At 34.1% G+C, this 26,782-nt stretch overlaps 1 protein-coding gene across 1 annotated transcript in view; it reads right to left on the bottom strand.

Moving 5' to 3' along the window:
* SEMA3C (semaphorin 3C) overlaps positions 1-26,782 on the bottom strand; it is a 172,734-nt gene that overhangs the window by 20,346 nt on the left and 125,606 nt on the right. Inside the window, exons 13-14 of the mRNA XM_045828281.1 lie at positions 3,776-3,864; positions 784-825 (exon numbers count right to left, since the gene is read on the bottom strand). Of these exons, the coding sequence (XP_045684237.1) occupies positions 784-825; positions 3,776-3,864 (131 nt within the window). The remainder of the gene's footprint in view (positions 1-783; positions 826-3,775; positions 3,865-26,782) is intronic.

Genomic DNA, 26,782 nt, shown 5'->3' with positions numbered 1-26,782 from the left:
TCAAATGCATGCCAGCCCTACCCTGAAACCCATTTCATTTTTATTAGGTTACTCTGACTCTTAGAATGCTTGTTTTGGGGTATCTTTGGGGGGATGGAGAGCTGCATACTTTGCACATGTGGAGACTGGAACTGGATTTTCCTTTCTGTGACCCTTGTGTATTTGCATGCACAGGCACAAAGATTAAACATTCCTGATAATCATAGCCTAACATTTCTTCCCCAAATCCTGACTGTGGATACAGCTTAAATTTGAAATATTCAGACTTGTCTTAATGACATGCATAACCCTAAAAGATAGCACTGCCCATTTGAAGCCTATGTTGGCAGCTAGACATCTAAAGAGGATCGCTTACTCATTCCAAGCCCTGAGAATGTATGTGCTGTTATAGTAGCCCAAACATTATGCTAAATTCTTTCTTCAGAAAGATTATTTTTATTTTGGTTGGCTTCACACACAGTAACATTTGAGAATATAAGATACATAATATCCTGCTGTACCTATGTATGTTCTGCTCTGACAGTTTTTTGTACAAAAATAAACTATTCTGTCTCCACTAATAGCTCATGAATCTACATAAAAATTGAAGGTGATTTTGTGGTATTTATAAAATAAATACAGTAGTAACAGTAATTTAATTTGTAATTTGTAATTTAATTTGTAATTTACTAATAACAGTAGTAATTAGTTAATAGTAAAATTAATTATTCAGAGATTATAAATATATTTTTCATAGTAGTAAATTTTTTACATGAAAGAAAATAAAAATGGTGTTGATTTTACCTTTTTAGATGAAATTTTCATTGTTGTTATAGGAGCATGATTCTGGAAAAAGTAGAAAGGCATTATGTTAGTTGCTCAAGTAATTATTAAAGATGATTTGGCATTCAAAAATTGCCTCTTTTCTGTTGAAATTCAAGAAATCATCATTTCTCTTCTAATGCATATGTATTTTCAAAGTCTAACAATACTTGTATATAATACAGTCCCACTATTGGGAGTAAGGTGGTTTTGTTACAGAAATATATGTTAAACTAAAAGAAATGTTGCAATTATAACACATGTATCAATATAGTTTGTTAGAAAATAGTGAAAATTTGTGAGAATTAAAAAAGTGTTTCCTGGAATACTGAAACCAATGAATAACTTAGGAGCAAACCTGGGTAGTAGGTGGGAGGTTGTGAAACAGTACCCATCCTACCCCACAGCACATCCCTGCGCAGAAGGCACTACTGTTCACCTGACAAGTGTCGCTTTGGAAAGATGTATTAGCCTGACCCATACTTATTCATTCTTTTTTGTTGCAAACAAAGTAATAATGTTAGGGTTCTCCTTTGATAGATGTGAATTAGTTAAAGAACTAAAGAATTTTTCTGAAATAGTAATCCTTTTTGAAAGTCACTCCATTCATAACTTTACTTCTTAAATATTATTAGTTACTTTTAAAGATCAAAAATTAGATGTGATAACCTGATGGTCTGTGGAATTTTATTTAACTAACTGAAGTGGAAGCAACATCTCAAAATCAACTATGTCCATAACCATTTCATTTTCTGGAGAGTGTGATTTTACATTTAAAAGATAAAATGGTGATATCTATAAATGCGCTATGGCAACAAGTTTTGATCACTTTGAAATACACATGCATACAAAAAAAAGATGGAAAGTTATATCCACCTAGGCAACTTCTAATATTATATTTGTACCTCTAATTCAAGTTAAGCTTAGGAGAGCTGGATATATTTCCAGAAAATATTTTGAACAGAGGATTAAAATGAGAGATTATGGTTCTGCACAGTATAAAAAACAAGGTGCCTGTTTTTTAAAAGTTACATTGAGTTTTCTGTAGTATATCAGTGTGACACTTAACTAAGAACTTTTTTTTCAACTTAAATGCATCATTTCCTGATGTGCCCATCACAGTACATCATACACACCCAATTATTTTTACCTCACCTCTGAAAATGTGACACAAACACCATGTTTGAAGACAGTAACTGCATTTGGTAACTGGATCTCTCAATTTAGTCTCATCAATCATTGGCACACGCATCCCTAAGAAAGCTCAAACTTTTTTAGTCTCTCTCTCAGGTGGATGTCACCACATGCGTTTTGACTATTTTTCCACTGAGAGTTTATTCTTTGTGATGACAACATCAACAGAACTCATATAACAGACCATAAGTAGTTAACACATGATCAGAAGAACTCACGTTTCTTTAGGAACTTTCCATAACATATATGTTTGAGTTTGTGTCAAACTCACTTAATTAACATTTCCTGAGTACCAAAAAAAAGGTATTTCAGAATTAAAAATGAAGTGCTGCAATATGGCATTTTTGCTATCTTCAAAAGAAGTCTAGAATAAGGTACTTTATATTATTTTGATTACCCAAGTTGTCCCTATTGAATTAAATGAGAAAAGTATATTTTACATACAATGTTATTCTGGTTAATCTAGTGAAACAATCAATTTCTTTACAAAGCAAGGCACAGAAAGGGCAGTTGAGTGGACATGGTCAACATTTAACGAGTACAACTTTAATGCACTAATTATGAAATGTTTATGAAGTATGTCTAGCATTAAAAATTGTAAATTTAATAACATTGGGAAATGTGCCAGAATTCCTCACATCTTATATCTGATTTGATTCATTTTATAAAATATCCTTTCACATTTAAAATTTATTAACATAATCTAATAGCATTGAATCTTGAACACTTAAACACTTATAAATTCAGTATTTTTTGTGACTGTGGTAATGCATATTAATAAGTTAATACATTCTGCATCCACTAACCTAAACAGAGCTACCGACAGGACTAGCACTAGTCTGCTCCTGAGTTCTGAAATGCTTCTTTTATTCAATTCAAGGCTGACTCTAGTCTTTTGGTCCGTGGGCCAATGTCTCATACTTGGTTTAGTTAGAAATAGCAGAATGCAGTAGGATTGATTCCATGTCAAAGTTTCTTCTTCATTCCAGCAGCTCCTTTGTCTGTGCTTTTACCCATCTTTTCAAATGCAGGTAAAAGTGCTCACTTGAATTACGTGACCCACACCTTAAGGAGAGGATGGCACGACACCACTGGTCTGCTTTCCAGGCTCACAGACACACAAAGAACAGACACTCCGCCCTGACCAGGTAAGATCCTGTAGGACTGGACTTCCCTCTGTGTGCCTTTTTTCATTGTGCTGTGATCTTATTTTTTATTTTTAAATGATTAATTGAAGGACAGAAAGATTAATACAGTGAAATCTTAAGTTCAGAGAGAACATGTTTTGAATGATAAAGTGGCAACATTTGTTTTACTTAATTAGGGTGACATTTGAATTGAAAGCAATAAAATAAGAAAACAAAGGTTTTCTTGAAATTCCTGGCTAAAAATATGAGAAAGTTTATCTAACAATCAATAATATAAAAGTATTTAGGTTTCAGTGGTTTGTAAAGCAAATGAGAAAAGCACTTTCATGGCAGATTTTTCAGACTTTGACTACAAGTACTCATTTAAAAAAAATAATGACAAGCAAAATTCTTAAAGTTGTGATGACAGCTGAAAAAACTATTCCTTTTATGTTAAGATAGCTTGAAATGCATAAAAATATTTCAGATAAATATTTGTTCTATATGTCTCATTTTATCTGGTGTTTCCTACACTCAAAATTTATAACATTCTTTATTTGATCTTTTATAAAATATTATTTTTCTCCAAAGTGGTTTTATGAGTAAAGAATTCTGTTGATCGTGCGTCTTCAGAGAGTAAGAGATGTTCAAACCTTAAAAACTTCCAACTCCTCCAGAATGAGCTCCCCACCGGCAGAGCTGTTGGTAGGAAGAACCACAACCTTCTGCACAGTACCCCGATCTAAACCAGAGAAAGAAACAATGAGAGGTTACAATCATTTTTTAAAGGGAACAAAGACACTTAGATATAAAATTACTGGCTTAGAATTTGAAATATTATTCTTATGTCACATAAACATTTTCTAAGCATATGAATATGCCACTCTATGAATCATATATATGCTTGGTTTAAAAGAAACCAGTTGAGATTCACAATGTGGGAGTAAAGCAAATTTGAGTAATTTCATTAAGTAACTACCATTTTTTTCAAAATATGATTCTAATAAAATAATAATGAGATCTATCATAAATATCAAGTTATTTTTCTTTTAACATATGAGCATATACCTATGAATTTATAAATTGGAAAGGTAATTTTTTTTTAAAGATTTTATTTATTTATTTTTAGAGAGGGAAGGGAGGGAGAGAGAGAGAGAGAGAGAGAGAGAAAAAATCAATGTGCGGTTGCTGGGGGTTATGGCCTGCAACCCAGGCATGTACCCTGGCTGGGAATCGAACCTGGGACACTTTGGTTCCCAGCCCGCGCTCCATCCACTGAGCTACGCCAGCCAGGGCTAGAAAGGTAAATTATTACATATACTGAAACATTTTAAAAATTCTGTTGACAAAATATCAATGAGAAGAGGTAACTTGAACTGAGTTGCACAGGAATTTACAACTAGGAATCATTTAGTGATGATCACCACAAGTCTCAGAATCTCATCTCAAATTGTCTTCTTTTCCACAAGCAAGAGAGACTCTGCCATGAAAGATCCCATTTCATGTTTATGGTTTCAATTGCATGCACTTAACTGAAAGACTCAAAATAATTCTTAATAAGAAATAAACTCTAACATTTTACTAACTAAAAAATTAAAACCTACTAATAACAAAAATGTTTATATACAGAGGAACAAGATAAGGATTTTTCCAGAACAATCCTTGAATCTTGTGAGGAAGCAAAGTATCTGACCTTAGAACCACCTGATCTTAGAAGTTTCAAACTACACTTCTTAAGCCACACTCAAATAAAAAATAATCCCAAACTCTGCAGGCTTTAGGTATGATTTAAAAACTTTAATTTTTTTCTGTTTCACTGATTAGCTTCCTTAGAATCAACCCTGGTAACAATCTGTAATATTTTCTTAGAAGGTAAGTAATAAAAAGCATATATTGGAAGTGAAAAGACATTTGAGGATGCTGTGCAGAGATGTCACAACTGAAAACCAGCCAATATTGTTGAAGGTGTTACCCATTTGCACTAACAGTCTATCACAGAGAGCAGCGGAAACTTCTGGGGAAATAGAACATACTAAAATATCTAAAATGAAATCTCTGAAATTATAACACTCAGAGCAGGATTGTTTTTTGTGTGTACGTGATGGACAAGAGTGTAAAAACATATCTGTTTTAGGTCATTTTATCACAAAGGCCATGTTTTTTTTGAAGATGAAGAAGTCACAACAGAGCTTTATGGTTCCCTGCTGCAGCTTGTAAGGATCACTGTCGTTCTTCATGACAGCAATGACCTCGTTCTTGAGTAGAGACTGAGCAGAAACTCTTTAACCACAGTCCCAAATAAAACTACAGGAAAGGAAATCTTGATTACAGGGGTTCCCAAAGATAAAACTATCAAATCTGAAAATAATTAATTATTCTCAAAAGAGACAACTGGCTCCATTCTTTACCCAATGTCCCAACTTACTCTGAGAGCAAAATTTTACATAAATCATCATTTCTTCTGAAAGAACCCCAACATACTTTATTCATGCCATTTATAAAGTATTACAAAGAGAGCAGCTATAAAATGGCCTAATAAAGGGATAATGCAAAACTTGGTTTTTATTCATTTGCAATAAAAGCTAGAATGCCCCCTTTTTATTGCTTGTTTCTATTTTAGTATTTTTTAAATTTTGCTGGTAATGATGAGTAAATTTCCTTTTTATTTTAAGACCATTAAAGGGAAAGCTATGTTGTTCTACCAAGTAAAACTGAATGTGAAGTTATTTGAAACTCTTGCAAAAATGTAAGTAAATTTAAGTATTGGTAGCAATACTGAAAATGAACTTTAAATAAAATCATAAAAATGAAAAATCCACAAACAAATATTTCCTGGATGCCTACTATGAGTGGCTCTATGATAAAAAGGTATTATTTAAATATGACTTTCAAGAAAATAAATCTCCATTTTAATTCTTTAATTTTCCATGTTTAGATTTATTTCAGTATTTTATGACCTAGCATTTCTGCAGAGCCCTTTATTACACTGATTCAGTTTTCACCAGCATATCTCCAATGCACATATTTGTTCTTATTATAATTATACATAATAAAAGCTTTTTATTTGTAAATTAGAGTAGTCATTCAAGTCTGTAGTTTCAAATAGGAATGGGATAGGTTTAAATCCTTGTAGTACTGTTTTCATCACTATTAACAATAATTAACCCAGGTTGTATGAGACATTCAACTGATGTAGTTTAGGGGGACTTCTTTAAGTAAAATAATACAAAAAAATATAAAAACAGAGCTGTTTGAGTCTTTCCCAACAAGACTGAGTGAGGAACTCTAAAGATATGGTAAATCCACCTTTGATAATTAGTCTAACTTTCTAAATAAAAAAGATATTATAAAATTGGACAATGATATATTCTTTAAATTGAATGATCTCTAATTATTCAATATTTACAATCTCTTATTACTGCAATTTTATTGTTCAAGATCACTCTTTCACAACTCAGAAAAAGGTTGGAGAAATCTCTCCTTTCATTAATGTAAACAGATCTAACTCTTTATTTAATTTATTCATTGGCCTTTGTTCTACCACTCCCAAGAATATACTCAATCTCTTTTCTACATCACTCCAAGTTTATCTTTGTATGTCCATACTCTTACTCCATTCTAAGCAGGATTGCTCCCTTCAGGCATACCTTATTCAAATTAAAGCCAAAATAATTTTCCCTGTCTTTCTCTGGACATCCTGCAGGTTGGCATTACACCATTTAAAAAGTGGTGCTCAGAACTATGTCAGTTTTTTTTTTACAGTGATTCCTGATCTCACTGGGACTGGAATATTTAAAAGGCAAAGCAACAGTTCTGGTAGTTGACCAATAACTTAGGTGACTGCACAGAATCTCTAGGACTTGAAGTCTCAGAAACAAATACCCCAGCTCTAGTCTTGTACACCATTCACAAAGTTCCACTCTGGATGTCCTTATACTTCTGCCCCTGTTCCAAACTGCCCAAAACCCACAGCTTCTAGTTCAGATTCTCATGACATTTAATTTGGCCCAATTTAATCATAACTTGAAGCACATCACAAACCAATACCTCATAGACAGTTCAGTTGTCGAATGCGGTTAAGTGTGATTTCAATCAGTTATGGCACCAGGAAAGAGTCAGTATATTTGGAATCAGCCCTGACTGCTCCCTAAGTGGCCCCATGCTAATAGGATGGTTTCTTTCAAAATGCAGTCCTGGTAGAAACCACTAGTTTTCATGTCAAAACATAGTCACATATCCTTCACTTCTCTACATAGAAAATACTTTTGAGGTATTCATGGGCTGTATCATTCACCACTAACTAAATAAGTACACTTATTTATGTCTTCCATCCATTTTTGCTGATTGAATGAACAAGAAGTCATTGAACACCTTCAGTGTGTCAGACAGTTTAAAAAGTATGTATGCAGAGATAAATACACATAGCATTCAAGAGTTCACAGTTTAGAATTTATGTTTTTTTGAGTAGCAGGTGTGTTCCCATTAAAACGTTAGTCATTGAAAAATATGCATCTTAGAATGTTTATAAAACTTTGTACCTTTCAGTTTCAAGATAATACTGTAGTTATCAAATGTTTTCCTTCTGGAGGAAGTAAGAATGGCATTTCTTGAACATACTCACAATATAAACCATTTTTATTCTATAGAATTGGGACATAGCTTTAATTTCTTTGGGAAAAGCACACACCTACAATATAGTTACAGTAAAGCAGATAATCTTTCTTTTCCTCCTTAAGCCTCAGTTTGCTTGTGTGTACAATGTAAATAAAAATTATACCTTTTGTAATGGATATCTGTTACTAAGGCCTACCCAGAATCACCCCACCTCGTCTTTTGATAATACACCCTGAGATATATTGGAAACAACCCCTCTCTCATTTTCAGTCCACATGGTTAAGGAATGCTGTGACTCTGTTCCTGCTCTAGGGAGATACGCATGACTCAGGCTGGTCCCAAAGGGCATTCCATTGCCTCCGTGATTCACGCAGGAGTGAGCACAGAGACAAATCAGAGCCCAGCCCTTCCTAAGAGTTCTAGGTGACAACCTCTTTCTTGCAGAGATCAGGGCTATTAAAGAGCTGTAAGTCTGGAGAACTGGAGCCATCCTTGCTGCCATACGCTGAGGATTCATCCTGTGAGTACACTCAAGGGAGGCCATTCTCACTACCCCCAGAAGGAAGGCATTTGATAACTACCTTATCATCTTAAATTAAAAGATGCACAGATGGCTTTATGTAGACATAAGTAATTGGAAGTTGTATTGATGTTCTAAAATGCTTACCTATCAATGTCTAACACTTTAATTGGAACACACATAAATTCCTGACATTCTTTTAGCACAAATTCAGCTATGTTTGAGGCTCACTCCTGCATTTCCAAGGTGAACACACAAACACACACACAAAGATTTTTTTTAACTAGTTTGAGTAAGGTGTATGGTCACTTTCAGTTGAAAGAGTTCTGATTAATAAAAACTACACAAATAATACATAGAAATTTCTTAGTATGATATCTGGTACATAGTAATATCCTCAATAAGTGCAAGTTATTTTTTTATTTGTAGCTCAGCCACTTACTGAAGTTGTGACATTATTAGAGTCACCATTTTTTCTTAACCCCAGTTTTCTCATCAGTGTGGTATAGATAACACACATCCCTTGAATACATTAAAACATTGTTATGTGAATCCAGCAAGAAGAATCTTATAAGTGTTTTTTGCATAATGTAAACATATGCACAAGGATAAAAGAGTAGACTCACCAACCCACCGTTAGTAATCTTAATTATCTTTCCTTTCATTGAATTTTTAAAGAAAACTCCTCAGACAAGCTTCTTTTCTGTTTTATATATTTCATGCCATCTAAATCATTTTCTGTCTAATATAAGGAACACAGAAATGCTGTCCTCAAACCTTTTCGCTGTCTCCAGACAAGAGAAGAGCTTGTATTTATAGAACAACAAGTGTCGCCTGTCTTAAACAGGTGATCAAACATAGTTCATTACCCAGTATGTCACTGGAATAGTCACTTGTATATCTAATCTACTGAGTCTCATTTAATCTGTTGTCCTCAGGGGGTTTCCCTAGAAACTGCTGTGCCAAACTACCTGCAATCACTGGGCTTCTGGTCACCTAGGGATTTAGGGGAAACACTGCCACCTAAATCTATAAAAATGTTCATAGATAAAAATCTATGAAGCTGGCATTAGGGCCAGCTTAATGTGTGTGAGTTCTTTCCAGTCACACAAGTTCCAGTGATCAGAAGGGCCCAAATGGTTTTAATGTTCCACTGTCACCTTCTGGAAAAATGTAGAAACTTTTTAAAAAGTGTCCCTGAATTTTCATTTTGCATGGGGTTCTGCAAATTAAGTAGCCAATCTGATTCTAAGTGCTGATAATAAATGGCAATTTGTACCAGCTAAGGTGTGGCCTTTTTCAATTTAGTAAAGGTCGACACAAAAATCCCAGAGTCGTATACCCTACTCTTTCCTCCTTTTTGTCTATCTTCACCAGAATGTCCTCAGATGTCAACCTTAGAAGCCCTTTGTATGAGTTCAGAGGCCAATTATTGCTGGAAATACAGCTCTAGTTTATTAATTAATATTAATATTATAAAAGATGAAATCGCTATATTTTTTAAATAGCTCTTGCTGTATTATAACTTTGTAAACCAACTTGATTATTCAAATAAAGAAATATTTTAAAGCCAATAAAAGACCTGCAAATTCTCCAGTTGGCAAATGAAAGTTTTACAGATAAATGAAGGAGGAAATGAGTAGACATCTGACGTTATTTTTTATAATCATATTTTACCAATTGACTGCCTTGTTTCATGTTAATTAAATATATATTCATAATAGATTTCTTTTTCTTGCTAGCTGTTCAAACTGCTGCTACATTCTTTAAATAGTATTTTTAAATATGAGAATAAAACTGAATCATGAGTTTATAAGATCTTTATTAGTAATTCAGTGAATATACTTTTAAGAGGTGGCAATTCTATTCATGAGTGTCCCCTTGTTACAAAAAAAAACATAAAATATCTCTAAACTAGGTCATTTAGCACGATTTCTAGTACTTATTAGAGCTTTTCACACTCAATAGATAATTTAAGTGCTGTAATGCTGACACTTTCAACTTCTGTTCTGGGGGCAGTTAGAGCACCAACTGCTATTGATGGCAGCTCATGTGTCTCTGTTTGAGAGAGACCCTTGGAAAGGCAGTATCAACAAATGTTGTTATTCAGCCTCTCCCACAGTGTGTTGATGTTAGAAAGTTTGCAGGGTCAAATAAATTTGGGTAGTATTGGATTAACCTAGGTTAAACAGGTTTCTTTACTGCAGAATCTTTCAGAACGATTAAAATACTTTTCTGCATCATGAGGAAAATATACTATTCAGTGACTTTGCTAAACCATTAATTTTATGGGATTCCTAGGCACTACCATCCATGTACTTTTAAAGACCATGTTGCATTATACAAGTAGTTTCTCAAAGTCTGGCATTCAGACCACCTCACCAAAATTACCTAGGGAGTTTACTAAAAGTTCAGTTGTTGGTTCTCATGTCAGACCACAAACATAATTTTTGGAAGTGCTAATTTTAAATGAGCTTTACAGTATACACACACACACACACACACATATGTGTGTGTGTATTCAAGCATTTGAGAATCACAGAAGATAACATAATTTTTTATATTCTATTTCATTTTTTAGCAGTTGTCTGTATTTGTAAAAAAGCTACTAAATTAGTTTGTGTATATTTTTTGAATTTTCAATTTTATTTCTGCCTAAATTCAGCTAAAATAACATAGTATGCTACTATATAAAGTTAATGACTGATTTGCAATGCACTAAAAATATGCTAGGATTTTCTCCTAAATTTTAATGAAAAGTTTCAGATATTTTAAAAATCAAAGTGTATATGAACAGTGTGTGTATGTGTGTGTGTTATATGTATACACCTTATTTAAATATATATACCTTATATATGCCTTATAGATATCTTATTCGTATGTACATATATGAACATATATACATGAATATATGCATATATGAATAAGGTACATATAATATATGAAATTACAAAAATACCCACTTAATTTTCAAACATTAAAATAATGATAAAACCTAGAATTGGCATGGAGAGAAGGAAATAGGTGTTTTAAAACACTTTTGGTGGAAATGTAATCAGAAGAGTCTTTCTGGTGGGCAATAAGGCAGCTTGCCAGAACAAACAGCCTTGCTGCAATAAAAAACCATAAAATAGGAAAAACCATATGAGGTAGTTCTTTCCAGGTAATGAATAATAGACAGTGTGTGACTAAAACATGAGAAACTCATATGGAAATCTTTATGATCACCCAACTATCTGCTTGGGAATCATTTCCCAACAGTGGTATAGAGAGCTGGTGTCTGAGTCGTGCATAGTAGTCCCACTGAGATGAGGAGGAACATACTAGAATTTAGGGCAGCAGAAATAATTAATTCTGTGGCACATAATATCAGAGAGAGGAAGCTGCCCAGAAAGTGGGCTCCAAAGTCTATGTAGAAATCCTCTGGGAGTCTGTAGCTAATTTGTGATCTATATATTTATAGGATGAGATCGCTCAAGGATTAACAGATTGCAGCTACTATAACAAGAATGGAACAGACAAATTATAGGTTCAGCAATTCTGAGGAAGAGTGATATCGGGTGAAGTTGGAGTTTTGGTTCTATCATAGTAGACAGATCTCATTAACACCTTGTTAAAACTGACATCCAGTTGACACAAAAATGCTGAGCCGAGAGGAGTAAGTGCTACATTCTAGAGTAAGGCTTACTTTAGGCTTGCCTGCACAGAACCTGAAACCAAGATCTGATAACACACACAAGGGGAAAAAAATTGGACTTTGAGTTCTGCTAAGTTAGAGTGACTTCTCTTGCACAGAATTTTTTTTATTACTTATTTGAGAGACAGAGAGGGGGAAACATTGGTTTGCTGTTCCACCCATTTGTGTATTCATTGGTTCCTTTGTTTGAAATTTAGAAAAAATTTACAGAGGGAGAGAAATGAGAAGAGAGATAGAAATGGCAATTTGTTGTTCCACTTATGCATTCATTGTTAATTTGGTTGATTTTTGTATGTGCCATGACATGGGATTTAACCCACAACTTTGGTGTATCAGAATAATGTTCTAACCAACTGAGCTACCTAGTCAAGGTCTCTTTTGCACAAGAATTTTAATGTAAAACAAATTCAAAGTGATCAACTAATAATTGACTGCCTGTGATAACAAGAATTAACCCTTCTCAGGGAAGATAAGATAACCTAAATCTAAGGTATTACCTATACCTTACAAGAATTAACCCTTCTCAGGGAAGATAAGATAACCTAAATCTAAGGTATTACCTTAGGTATTAGGTATTACCTAATAATGTCCAATAGTCAGCAATTACAAAAATGATTATACATGGAGAGAGAGAGAGTGCAGGGCAGGGGGACATTTGTGGTCAACAGCTAAGAAGAAGTCAAGATTACCCAGATACTGGACTTCACAAAAAACAACTTAAAGTAGCTATTATAAATATGTTTATTAATTAAAAAGAAATTCTAAAATGAAAGAATGAATGAATGAACAGGTATAAAACTCAGTAAAGAAATAAAAATGATAAAATGTCAAATAGATATTTTAATATTAAAGTACAAAAACAAATAAAATATTAACTCCATAGACTTAATAGTCAAGATTTAAAAAAGAAAGGTTCAATGAACTTGAGGCCAGAGGGACAGAAGTTAGCCAGTTGCAAGAACACAGGGTAAAAACGACTGGAGAAAGTGAAAAGGTTCTTTTGTGTGTGTGTGACATTATTAAGTGGTCTAATATATGTCTAATTGGAGCTCTAAAAGGAGAATAAGGAGATATTGATGAAGAACAAATATATGACAAAATGATGACTGAACTTCCCAAATTTAATGAAAATTACTATGTTAAAGATCTAGGAATTCAGTAAGACCTAAGCTAACTATATATACATAGAACCATACCTTTGCACATTATACTTAAACTGCTGAAAACAAAAGGTATAGCAAAAAAATTTGAAAGCAGCCAGAGAAAAGAGACATTATGTCATGATAACAAGGAATATAATTCTTGTTGACTTTTTATTATAAACAATGGAGGAAGAAGATAATGGAATAACATTTTTTTAAATGGTGAAAAACAAAATAGTTAATCCAGAATTTATATCCAGGGAAAATCTTCTTAAGAAAATGAAGATGCACCCTTATGTTCATAGCAACACTGTTCATAATAGGCAAGTGTTGGAAACAGCCTAAGTGCCCGTCAGTAAATGAGTGGATCAAAAAAAATATGGTACATTTACACAATGGAATACTACACAACAGAAAGAAAGAAGTAACTCGTACCTTTTGTGACAGAATGGAAGAAACTGGAGAATATTATGCTAAGTGAAATAAGCCAGTCAGGGAAAGACAAATACCATATGATCTCACTTACAAAAGCACAAACATGGATAACAGCGTGGGAATTGACTGTGGGAACGGAGGGTGGGATGGGCTAAGGAGGGCAATGGGGGAAAAACTGGGACAACTGTAATAGATAACAATAAAAAATGATTATAAAAAGACAATGAAGATGAAATCAAACATTTTTAGATAAATAAAAGATGGAGACGTTTTTCCTTCAGACCTCTTGCATTTTAAGAAATGCTAAAGAATGTGTGTTAGTCTGAAGGGAAATAATACAATATGAAAATTCACACTTATAGTAAAAATAGAGACCCAGACATGACCCTCCCTCTGTCAGAGCTGACTGGTAAATAGACACATTTTAGAACTGCTGCAGCCAATTGCAAACGTAAGAAAAGTTGATAGGACAAAGCTGATTCTTATTCCCTGCTAAGGAGGACAGAGCCCAAAACTCCAAAGACAGAAGCTGGGGCCCTACTCACACCATGTCTAAAACCACCCTACTATTATGATGTTTAGTTACATGAATTAATAAATCTTTAAGTAAAAGTAAACAAACAATGACATTTCTGACTCTCTAAAATGACAGTTAAATAAAACACCACCACTCCCATCCACAAATCACCCAGCAGGGGTAATTGTGATATCATACAGAGTGAAAAAAAAATCAGCATCTAAGTATAATCCATCTATATGAGTAGGGGATTATCCTCTATTTTAAATTCAGGCCCATTATCTTTTACCTGCAATTTTAAATTTCAAAAGTTTTTCTTTTCTTTTTTTTAAATTTCTTGGAAGGTACATCCTGACCCAACTTGAACTAATTTGGCCACAGAACCTGACCTGTACTTACTGGAGGCTATTTATGGTCTTAATTTTTTATGCTTGGTTTGAAGACGTCTGTCTTGCTGCAGAAATAGTGCTGGGTGTTTGATGGGGTGTGGCCCAAGGTTCTGCAGCCTATTTTACCAAATATACATGCACACATTATCTTTTCATTTTAAAATACTTCTGAATCCTAAAACACCTTTGGTTTTAAATAAGAGAATCTAAACAAGTATTATTTTCTTTATATTTATTATCAATTGTTTATATTTAATAAATATTTACTTTAATAAATCTTTAAGTAAACAAACAATGACATTTCTGACTATCTAAAGTGACAGTTAAATAAAACACCACCACTCCCATCCACAAATCACAAATAAAAATAATAAGTTAGATATAACTAGGCAAAACTATAGATAGAAATCATTTTCTGATTACAATCAACATGATAAAATAGACGGTATATACTCAAAGCAGATCTACTAAAGTTGTCCCATTAATTTAGGACACTGCTTTGAGTCTGCCTAATAGCAGTTATATTAGAAGGGACACAACAGGTCAGTACTGTTCCCCTACATGCTGAACACAGGTGTGTGTAACTGCTCTGTGATGATTCTCTTTTTGTGGTTAGCTCTAGTGTTCATTAACAGTCCTGTTAATGGTAGTTTCTACACCATTATTTATGTACACACATACACACTCTCCCAAACCTGAAAGAGTGTCATCTGTTTTCATTTTATCCCTTCTGGTTTTAAACTTGCAAATGGTGTAACTGCGGCGAACCTGCCTCCTGTGATCCTCTCTATTTCTCTATAAAATGTGAATGTATTTGCCTTACATACCTGACAAGGCTGTTCATGATCAAAGGAGGGTGTGTATGTGAAACTTCCTCGTACATTTTACAGACAGCATAACCAACTTGACCCTCCATTACCTGAAATTGTCCTTCCCTATTCTCACTCTTTGTCTGTGAGAAATGATTTACTATTCTGATACACCAGTGCTTTACTTTTATCTATAATTTCCAAACATAAGAAATGCCTCCCATATATTACCAGCTCATTCATCTATGATCTGTCATTAAATTTTTATCTGTTTTTAAGGTGTATTCAAATTATGTGACAGTGTAGAATAATTATACACTTAGTATTTTTTGCCTGTATCCTTCCATAAGAAAATGAACTCTATGAAAGAAGAGACATTTGTATGTTTTGTTCACTGCTTATGTCTAGTGAATAGAATAGCATGAGGATCCTTAATAGAAATTAAAATTTTTATGAATGATATATATACTTATATATTTATAATCAAAGATATGTCTGATTGATTTTAATAAACATATATACTGTATAGGTACATCTATCTGTATATGCACCTGCTAAATGTTTACTAGTTTCTAGGCAGTACATTCAGGGTTTTACATATATTATCTCTTCTAATCTTTAAGCTAAGTCCATAGAGTAGTACACTTAAGGAAACTAGGCTTAGAGATGTTATACAATTTACTCAGTTTTATGAAACTGCTAAGTGATAGAGGAAAAAAATTTAAGCCTATGTCCTTTGAATGTCAAAGTATGTTCCCTAATTCTTATCCTAGAATACATCCAATAATAACTTATTTAAATATTCTAACAAGTTATTCTGTAGTTAACAAGGTTGGGAGAAAGTCCAACCAAATTTACAATTGGTCTTTATGAAGATAATCTGTGGAAATTTTAATTTGCTATATCATACTGCCACAGGTGTGTGTGGAATTTTATAAGCAAGCACACACAGGCTTACCTATAAAATGTCCATTACTGCTGTGGAAAGTTTTGGAGGTAGGCATTAATAAATTAGTTGAAAAGTAGACTTGTGGGGCAAAGTTGAAACATAAATCTTAAATACAGTGAATTTCTAAACTGATAATTATACAAGAGGTGACTAAATTATAAGTTTTGATTCAGTTGAGGCTTACCAAAATATCAGAAAATGGTAAAATGTGACAATTAAATTTTCTGACCTATTTATTCAACTAAGGGTTGTGTCCTCAGGAAAAATATCTGCCATTTCTAATGTATCAAAATGTGTTCAATAAGTTTACAATACAGTATGTTTATTTTAGTCCTAAAAACTAATTTTATCTATGAGGTTCAAGAAAAACATTATAACTTAGTATCAGATTTCATGAAAATCTAGCAACATATGAATTATTATGGTTATTCCCTGGCAATACACCTTAAAAAATACTGAAATAGTATCTCAGAAATCACTAAAATTAATGTTTTAGGATTTTGTAAATTACTAAAATTTATACATCATCTTTCAGTATCCCTTATTGCATTATATCACGAACCATTTACTTACACTTGAAAACAAATGGACTTACTTTAAATAACGCAGGTGTATGTTCTGTGTAAGGTCTTATTGATGCTGCACAGGAGGTGGCATCTAAATTTCCAAAGATGCAAAATTGGGGTTAATTCTATTTATCCTTTTTCATTTGGGGAAGAATTACTGAGATTAATAATTTTTATGGTCACAAATTAACCTATTTTCCTGCACAATTTTTTAATAAGATAGGCCGTCTTGCATTTGTTTTCAAAGATTAAACAAACCACATACAGAAACTGGCCTGGAACACCCACCTCAGTTGCTGGGCACTCAGGCAAAGAGAGGGGATCTCCTCTCCCTCTCTTGATTTGGATATCCTGCAGTCCACTGCTGACTTGCCCACATTAATCCCTTCCTACTTCCTCCTGTTTACATTCTTCTTTCCCCTGGAATGGTTATTTTCCTCTCAAACCTTGCTGGTCAATAAGAATGTAGGATAATGAGAAAAGCAGCATATTACAAGGGCACTCAGATATAACTGCTAATCTCACTACTGTTCCTTTCCTGCCAGGTACTCGCTTTTCTCCAGGCTACCATAATATGACTTCTTATTCTCCTGTTACTTTCATGATCGCTCTTTCTTCATCTTCTTGGTAAATGCCTTTTATTTTCCCATCCCTTGAGTGGGCTCCCCAGAGTAAAATTCTTATCTGCAGTCTCCCAGGGTGACCTTAAAGACTGTCATGGATTCAGCCAACACCCCCACTGCTAGTGACTCCCCTATCTACATCTCCAGCACAGCCCTCTCTGCTGAAGTGTTCTCTATAATAAGACCCTCTTTGAATTATCCACCTCCGTGGGCCACCAAATTTTTAACTCAATGTGAGACAGACCTAGTCTTGAATTTAATTATTGTTCCTAATAATTCCATAGTCTACACAGGCCATTTCACCTCTGAAAGCCTCAGTTTACACAACTGCAAAATGGTGATAATGCTAATTCTATCTCATTGGGTTGCTGTGAGGTTTTAACGAGATAATGTATCTTAGGTGATAAATTCAGTCTCTGATGCATGACACATCATAGGAAAGGATAGGTACGCCATTAAAAAGGGAATTCCTTCCTTTCCAAATCTACTTGCTCATTATATAGTCCCTTGTTCAGTGGACAGTACATCTTTCCAGGTATTTTCCAAGCCACTAATCTACAAAACACTCTAGACACTTTTTCACCCTCCCATCTTTTCCAGGTCAATCTGGCTCTTTCCTCTTCCTAAATATCTCTTGACCTTGATAATCTCTCTCAGCCTCTGACTTCTAGTCCCTGTTTTAATTTAGGCACTTATCATTTCTTGCCTATAACATACAAAAACTCTCTTAACTGGCCTTTTTTTTCTGTCTGTAGTGTATCCTCCAGACCATTACCAGAGTGATCTATTTATGTAAGGGCAGTGGCTGGCCAACTCTTAGGATGACCCCTAATGAATCATGCCTTGCATAACTTCTCCCTTTGAGTACAGCTACAGTGTGTGACTCACTACTAATGAACAGAATAATGCAAAGGTGATGGTATGTCAGTCCTATGATTATGCCACAATATATGAGATCTATTTTAGCAGGTTGCAGACAGAGACTCCACTTGCCTTGAAAGAACAGCCTTGTTTTGAATGGCCAATGAAGAGTTCCATGTGGGAGGGAATTGTGGGTGGTCTGCAGGGGCTAGGAGCCTCATTTCTGCCTCAGTAAGGAACTGAATTTTTCCCAAAACCATCTAAGTTTGGAAGAGGATCTCAAACTCCAGAAAGGAATGTAGCCTGGCTTACACTTTTCATTGCAATCTTGAGAGACTCTGAGCAGAAAGTACAACTAAGTATTCATGTATGGAAACTTAGATAATAAATGTGTGTAGATTTAAGCTCCTTGTTTTGTGGTAATTTATTATGCAGCAACAGAAAACTTGCAAATGTGTGTCAAGCTGCCAATCCCTTCCTGGATGCTACAGATCCTTACATTATAGATCTTAACGAAGTGTTCTCTGTGAAGATTTTACAGTGCTCTTTCCCCATATTGGGCTAATTCTTCTATGCTTTCAAGTCTTTGCTCAACTATAACCTTCTCAATGAGGCAAACCCTGAGCACACATCTCCTTTCACCAGCTCTGTTTTTTTTTTAAACAGCATTTATCCAGTTCAAAGAGATTATATAATTTGCTTATTTATTATGGTCATTTTTCTCTTCCAGTAGAATGTAAGGTCCACAGGGCAGAATCTTAGTCTCTGATTCATTGATGTATCCTAAGCACCTGTAAGAGTGCTGTCACATAATAGGTGTTGGATATATTTATTGAACTGATTTGAATTGCTTCTTCCACATGAGTTCCTTAAAAGAATGTGCTATTGCCATAATTCTTTATATTCCATAAGCCTTGGCATGAAAGAGGTCCCAAAATTATAATGAGTGAGTAAATAACATCTCTATGATATATTACTATGTTATTCTGTACTGGTTGAAAAAAGCTATAAAACATACATATATATTTTGCATTATCAGTAAGGGCATTGACAGAATTTTAAAACACCAGAATTTATTATTCTTCATTTTAAAAATTCTTAAGAGAAGCATTGAAATAGTGTCCTTCTAGTCTTTCAATTAAGCTAGAATTCAAAACCTATGTTGTATTAGTTTTCTATTATGGCTAAAACAAATCACCACACATTTTGTGCCCTAAAATAGCATAAAGTTATTATTCGAGAGTTCTGTAGACTAGAAGTCCAAAATGGGTCTCACTGGCTTAAAATCAAGGTGTAGGTCAGAGTGCCTTCTTTTCTAGGTATTCTAGGAAGAATCCACTTCTTAGCATTTTCCAGCTTCTAGAGCCCATTCAAAGTCCTTGGCATGTGGTCTCCTAGCTCCCTTGTCAAGGCCAGCAGAGTCACATCTCTCTGATTACATCTCCCTCTGATGATAGCCGGGAAAGCCCCTTGCTTTTAAGAAGCCCTGCAATTAGACAGGACATACCCAGACAACTCAGAAAAGTCTCCTCATCACAATGTCGACAGCGTTAGTCATATCTGCAGTTTTGTTTTTTTTTTGCCATGTAAGGTTCTGGGGACTAGGATGTAGAGAAATGTGAGGGCTATTATTCTGCCTACCACATTAGTGGGAGAGAAAAATAAGTGTATAACTAAGTAAAACATATGATTGTAATACCACAGACTCGCCTTGGAAAATCCAGCTTCAAATCTTTTTTGTTCCCATTTACACTTAATCTTCTAAAATGAAACATTTCTCATTTATTAAAACATTAAACTTATTTTTCTACAATTTGAACTGTTCCCAGTTTAGTAAAAGGATTTTAAAAAATGACTTTCCACCAAAGCACCCCACAACTGACAGCTGGCTATAGACTGCCGGGGCGGTCAGACAGAGAAGACCTGGCTTGGCTGAGTCATGGGCTGTTAATTCTTTACTCAGGGATAAAGGCTGCCAAGTGTACCTTGGGGAAACTTAGCAGCACATGAAGAACAAGGACATAGTATAGTCATTTCTCCTTAACACACCACAAAAGTCTTTATAATTATCTTTAGGCTACAAAATTTTCTTACATTCATATAACAGTTAAGGTTAAATGAAAGCAACATACAAGGATGAGGTTGTACTATAGTTGTTTCCTAAATGTGATTAAATAATAAATGGAAAATATCAGTAATTAAATAATAAATGAGCCAGGATTATAGAGCAAATTATTTTTCCTCCTGCTGAGAGGCACTCTCTCATTGCTGATATTCTAAAATCTTCCATATATACCAAATGAATATGCAGAATCCATTTTAATTAAGTAAACAGAAGCATGCCAGAGAGATTCATAAGTGTTTGATGAGGGTATAAGACATTTTGAACACAAATATAAGCCCCACTTTAAAACAAATTTGAAAGGTGCCAAGATTTAGAGATATATAAAAATTAAGATGAAGTCCTACCTCATTTTGTGTCATCTTCTCTCCCCCCAAATATTAACTTCTTTATTTCTAAACACATGCTAAATAACATTAAAGTGTATCACATTCATAGGTTAAATTCTTGCATAGTTAATTCATGCACAAATCCAGTCTGTTCCAAGGCTTCTCTGTCACCTTGTAAAATGCATCTTGTTCACATGTGAGACATGGTGACAACTTGTGGATGGGTGAGACTGAGTGACGTGACTCAAAGCAAGCAATGCCAGTGCTAATGTTGAATGTCAGCAGATCAGCAATGTCATCTTGACATATGTCCATAAAACTTCTAATTCACAGTAAAATGAGAAAAAGATAAATGAAATTACCTTGACTTCACAAAAGTAAAATATAAAATGATGATGGTAAATGAAGTAGTAATTTGAAAAAGATAAAAGGTCAAGATGTGAAACCAAAAGCAAGAGTTTATAACCTGGCTGTATCATATACTGAATATCTGTGTGATCTTAACTTGTCTGCGCTCCTGTGCAAATATGGTGAAGGGTAAGTGCAGCTTATTTACTCATTCATTCAAATAACCTATTGAGTGACAACCCTGAGTGATGCACTGTTCTAGCGAGTGACAGCACTGAGTTTATAGCTATGAATAAACTAGACAGATATATGCTTGCCCTCCATGAAGTCTGCATTTTTACAAATCTTCATAGTGTAGTTACTACTAAATAAATAAATGGTTAATTCAGGTAATCTAGCAACACTAAAATGGATATAATCATTGCATTACACATTATGCAGTCTTTAAAAGAATATATTTCTGAAGAGTAGCTTAAAGAAAAACAATTCTGCTTTTTGAAATACTTTCAGCAATAAGTTGTATATTTAGTTTTTAAAAATTATCTTTTAAAGGTAAAATATGAATGAGAACATTGGTCTCTGGATTAGCAATCACTGTGTGAGCTCTCTTCCATTTTTTGTTTTTTCCTTCACACAGTCCTTTTTGCTACTTTTCTACATGATCAAGTAGTCATCACACTGTGATTTATGATCTTTCTCCTGTCAATTCAACCATCGTTCCACTCTGTTCCATTAGTATTTCCTACTGTGAAAATCCCTGTAGAATGCTTGGTAAACTCTCAGATGTTTCCAGATTCTGCTTTGGAAAGCAGTGAACCACAATGTTATTAAAAGCCAGTGACTTATGAAGGGATTTGCTTCTTACTCCTAAGAGAAGGGGGAGTCTAGACATTATTCTTTGAATGACATTCATGCCCAGCTTCCCTCTAACAGTAGTATTTTCTAAACTCAAATGAACTGTTCCAGCTATCAAATTTTACCTGAAGTATTTTGGGGACTTTTTTTTAAACCAAAAATGCCTAGCTTTGTATTTCAATAAGCATGCCATTCCAAGAGATGTGAGGCTAGAACCAGTTAGTTACTGTGAAGGTAGTTATCCTGTAATGCTGCAAGGCAAACACATTTAGTCTTTAGTCACATTTGTGGCACACACTTCAAAACTCCACACTGTCAAAGGATGTACTGGAGCCAACATTCCAACTTAGTACTCACCCAGTTAAAACAGAAGCTAGTAAGAAGCATGAAACCATATATCCTATATAAGAATTTTGGCAGAACACCACATGGACCAATATTACACAAAAAAATCATAATAGCATTAAATCATCCTAAACCTCTAACACCCACTCATAAGAATACATTCATTCTTTTATCAGAAACCACGTATCATTCTGATTCATGTATAGTGTTAAAAATATAAATTTGACAGAATGTGTCTGAACCTAACCCAGCACTTAAATATTTTCATAACTGCAGAAGCAAAAGAAATACAGGCAAAAGTTTCTTTACTCTCCAATGCAGTTAGCTTTGAAAAAAATAGCATGCATGTAAGTATAAAACAGTGTGTCAAAGTTAAAATAAAAATGCCAGTCCTGTGAGAGCCCTTTCCTGCTGTTTTCAGTCTTTGCTAAAGATTAAAAAAATTAACACAAAAAAGTAAGAAATGTAAAAATACAACCTAAATATTAAGAACTAAACAAACAAGCAAAAAAAAATACCACAAAACATCACAAATACTGTATTTTTTCAGACCATAAATGCACCTAGGTTTTAGAGAAGGAAAACAGGAAAAATAGTTTTGAAGCAAAAAATGCAGTAAAATATTTAATAACATAAATAACATAGTATTTCACCAATATAAATGTAAACAGAACTCAACAGCAGCATTAACAACCATTATTCCTCCCAAATTTGATGGGGGGGGAGTGTAGTATTGTTAGTATTGTTGAAGGGTATAATAAAGCACTGATTTTAAATCCGTTTTTTCAAGTGTGATCTATTTTAGAGAGGATTGCAGCAGGAATGCATTAGAAAATAATTAAGAAAAATTAGATTTTAGTTTGTTTGAATAAAGTAGCAAAATAATTTTTACCCAGGATAAAAGAAGAAATATTTATTTGGGGTAACATTATGAATTCCTTTTATAGTTACATATTAGAAAACATCTTCTTTAAACATACATAAAATTTAATGACAAAATAGGGGTCAGCATGCTTTTTCTGTAAAAGGCCAAATAATAACATGTTTTAGGCTTTTGGGGCTGAGTGGTCTCCATGGCAACTACTCAGCTCTGCACAAAAGAAGTCACAGATGAAATGTAGATGGATGGGGCAATTCTAAGATTTATTTATGAGCATTAAAATCTTATAATTTTCAGTGCTCATGAAATCTTCTTATTATTATGTTTTCAATCATTTAAAAATATAAAATAACATTCTAAGTTTATGGATAACATACAGTGGAGTTAGATTTGGTTCAGGTTGTGATTCGCTGACCCCTAGACTAGTCATCAATAATGCAAACTGTAAAAAATAAAAAATGAGAAGACAAAACTCATCTTTCCTTCCTTTCTTCCTGTTATTTTATCTATCTATCATCTATCTATCTATCTATCTATCTTCCTACCTTCTATCTACCTACCTACCTATCTGGTATCTGGCAGCACACAAGATATAGTGAGGCAGTCCCATGAGAGTGGAAGGCAAGATTATCAGCCTCTCAAACTCAGCCAGAGTAGTACACTGTAATGGGCTAATCAACAGTTACTAGGCATTGAACCCACACAACTACCCTGAGTTTCTGTGGCTACAGGATTGTTCATAATATTCAAAGTGAATGCAGTTACACGGTATATTTGCGTTCCAATACCCATCACATAAGTTTTTCCTATGACATCTTCTCTGTCAACTTATGTCTTCATTGAATTCCCCTTAATTTTTCATGATTGTGGGGAAACCATAAGAGTAGCTTGCCTTGTGGCAATGATTGGAGCATCATTATTTATTTATTATAGCAGAAGGGCTTTTTATTACTTGAGGATTTGACAACACCCAAGAAATATTATGTCCTTCCTAAGACACTTGGATACAAAATGCAAAGAAATCCTGGGAACAGTGACCTGTGCTTTTCCCAAGTTCCAGTTCAGAAAAGTATTTTATTTACTTTTAGTAGAACATGAGCACTGAGAATTCTCTTTTAAAGAAATTTCACCAGCAATCCAAGAACTATTTGGGCAGAAAATATTTTATATGAATATATTGGTTGTTAGAATATCAGGTAAATTGAAATTACTATTTTTGAATCAGAATGGTCTGATACAACCAGGAGGTTAAGGTTCAGGGATTAAGTGAGTTACTTTTCCTTCAGAAAGATGCTGCTGGGAAAATCACTGTCATAGCATGCACTTGCCTATCAGAATCACCTTCAGGAGATTTGTGTGGCTTTGTAAACAATTATTAGGGAAGCTTCCCACTAACATTAAAAATATATGCTTAAATATTGTTTTTCAATGTAATATAAATGTTTGAATACCAATGTGAAAAAAGCATATGTAAAGGTGCCAGATACTTATATGGTAAGAAAAGGCAAAGAACTTGTGTGAAAGCATATTTCTCACTGTCTTCTGTCTGAATAAATACTGCTGCACAGTGTATAAAGACTTAAAAATTCCATTCATGAAATTTTCATTTACGATTTCATGAAAAAAAAAAACACACCAGCATTATTATAACACCAGAGTCCATCGTTTAGACAGGTTTCAAATGGGAAAAAATAAAAGTTTTTTTTTCTGAGTAGTATGAGATATTAGGGAGAGGTGTGATCTAAAATTACTTTACCTCAGGGAAAAAATAAACTTTTTTTTCCAAATGCAAACTACATTGAATGATCTGAGTCAAGGAAAAAACCAACTCTTTGTAGTCATTTAAATAGAGGCTACATCTTAGGATAACACAGCCACAGCCTATAAACAATGGTATTAGTTTTTGAACTCAGTTATGAATTTAATTACATGAGTAGCAGCAAGCTTACCAGGTACTATGAATGCCTAGACAGAAAATATATATCAAGGAGAAATAGTGCCTTGAGAAGAATGTGTGACAAGAATACAAATATGGGAGACAGGATTAAGCATTGATTAGAAAGTCTCGGCAGTGAATAAATTAAGTTTGAAGAATGGTGTCTAAAATGTTAATGAATCATACAATTTGTGTTATCTAAGAGTAAGTTGTAAGTGCAAATACTGAGCTCAGGAAATGGCAATAACTAGAGATGTGCATTTGGTATTTGTTTGCACAGAATAGTAATTAAAATCAAATGAGTGAGAACAAAATTGGAGGAATCACACTAATATCAAACTGTACTATAATGGCATAGTAATCAAAACAGCATGATATGGCATAAAAAACAGACACATAGATCAATGAAACAGAATAGAGAACCCAGTAATAAACCCATACCTTTATAATCAATTGATATTCAACAGAGCGAGCAAGCACATACAGTGAACAAATGATAGTTTATTCAATAAATGATGTTGGGAAAATTGGACAGATACATGCAGAAAAATGAAACTAGACCACCTTCTTACAACACACACAAGGATAAGTTCAAAGTGGATTAAAGACTTAAATGCTAGACCTGAAACCATGAAAATCCTAGAAGAAAATATAGGCCACAAAATCTCAGACATTGTTTGTAGCAATATTTTATCAGGTATATATTCTCAGGCAATGAAAACAAAAGTAAAATAAATAAATGGGACTATATCAAAATTAAAGTTTTTGTACAGCAAATGAAATCATCAACACAATAAAAAAACAACCCACAGAATGGGAGAATGTATTCACTAATACATCTGGTAAGGGGTTAATATTCAAAATTTACAAAGTACTTAACAAACTCCATACCAAAAAACCACAAAGAACCCATTTTAAAAAATGGGTAAAGGCTCTGAATAGACACTTCTCCAAAGAAGACATACAGATGGCCAATAGACATGAAAAGATGCTCTATGTTACTAATCATCAGAGAAATGCAAATTAAAACCACAACAAGATGACATCTCACACCTGTCAGAAATGGCTATCATCAATAAATCAACAAACAATGAGTGCTGGCAAGGATGTGGAAAAAAGGGGACCCTTTTGCACTGTCAGTGGGAATGCAGATTTGTGCTGACACTATGGAAAGCAAGCTGGAGATGCCTCAAAACAATAAAAATGGATCTGCCTTTTGACTCAGTGACCCCACTTCTGGGAATTTATCTGAAAGAACCCAAAATACTAATTCAAAAGAACATAAGCACCCCTATGTTCATTGCAGCATTGTTTACAATTGCCAAGATATAGAAGCAGCCCAAGTGTCCATCGGTAGGAGAGTAGATAAAATAACTATGGGATATGTACACAATGAAATACTATTTGGCCATAAAAAAGAAGAAAATTTTACCTTTTGGGGCAGTATGGATGGACCTGGAGAATACTATTATGCTAAGTGAAATAAGCCAGTCAGAGAAAGATAAATACCATGTGATTTCAATCATATGAGGAATCTAATGAACAAACTTACTTAATAAGCAAAACAGAGACAGACTCATAGATGGAGAGTAGACAGCTAGTGGTGGTGGTGTCGGGGGCAGGTTAGGGGGTAGAGGGATTGAGCAGAAAGGAAGAAGACTCATGGACATGGACAACAGTGTGGTGATTGCTGAGGGAATGCGGGTTGTAAGGGGACTAAATG

The sequence above is a fragment of the Phyllostomus hastatus genome, unplaced genomic scaffold (genome assembly GCF_019186645.2).
Source record: "Phyllostomus hastatus isolate PE091 unplaced genomic scaffold, TTU_PhHast_1.1 phas_scaffold_78, whole genome shotgun sequence".
NCBI lineage: Eukaryota > Metazoa > Chordata > Mammalia > Chiroptera > Phyllostomidae > Phyllostomus > Phyllostomus hastatus.
This window is presented reverse-complemented; position numbering and strand designations above follow the sequence as displayed.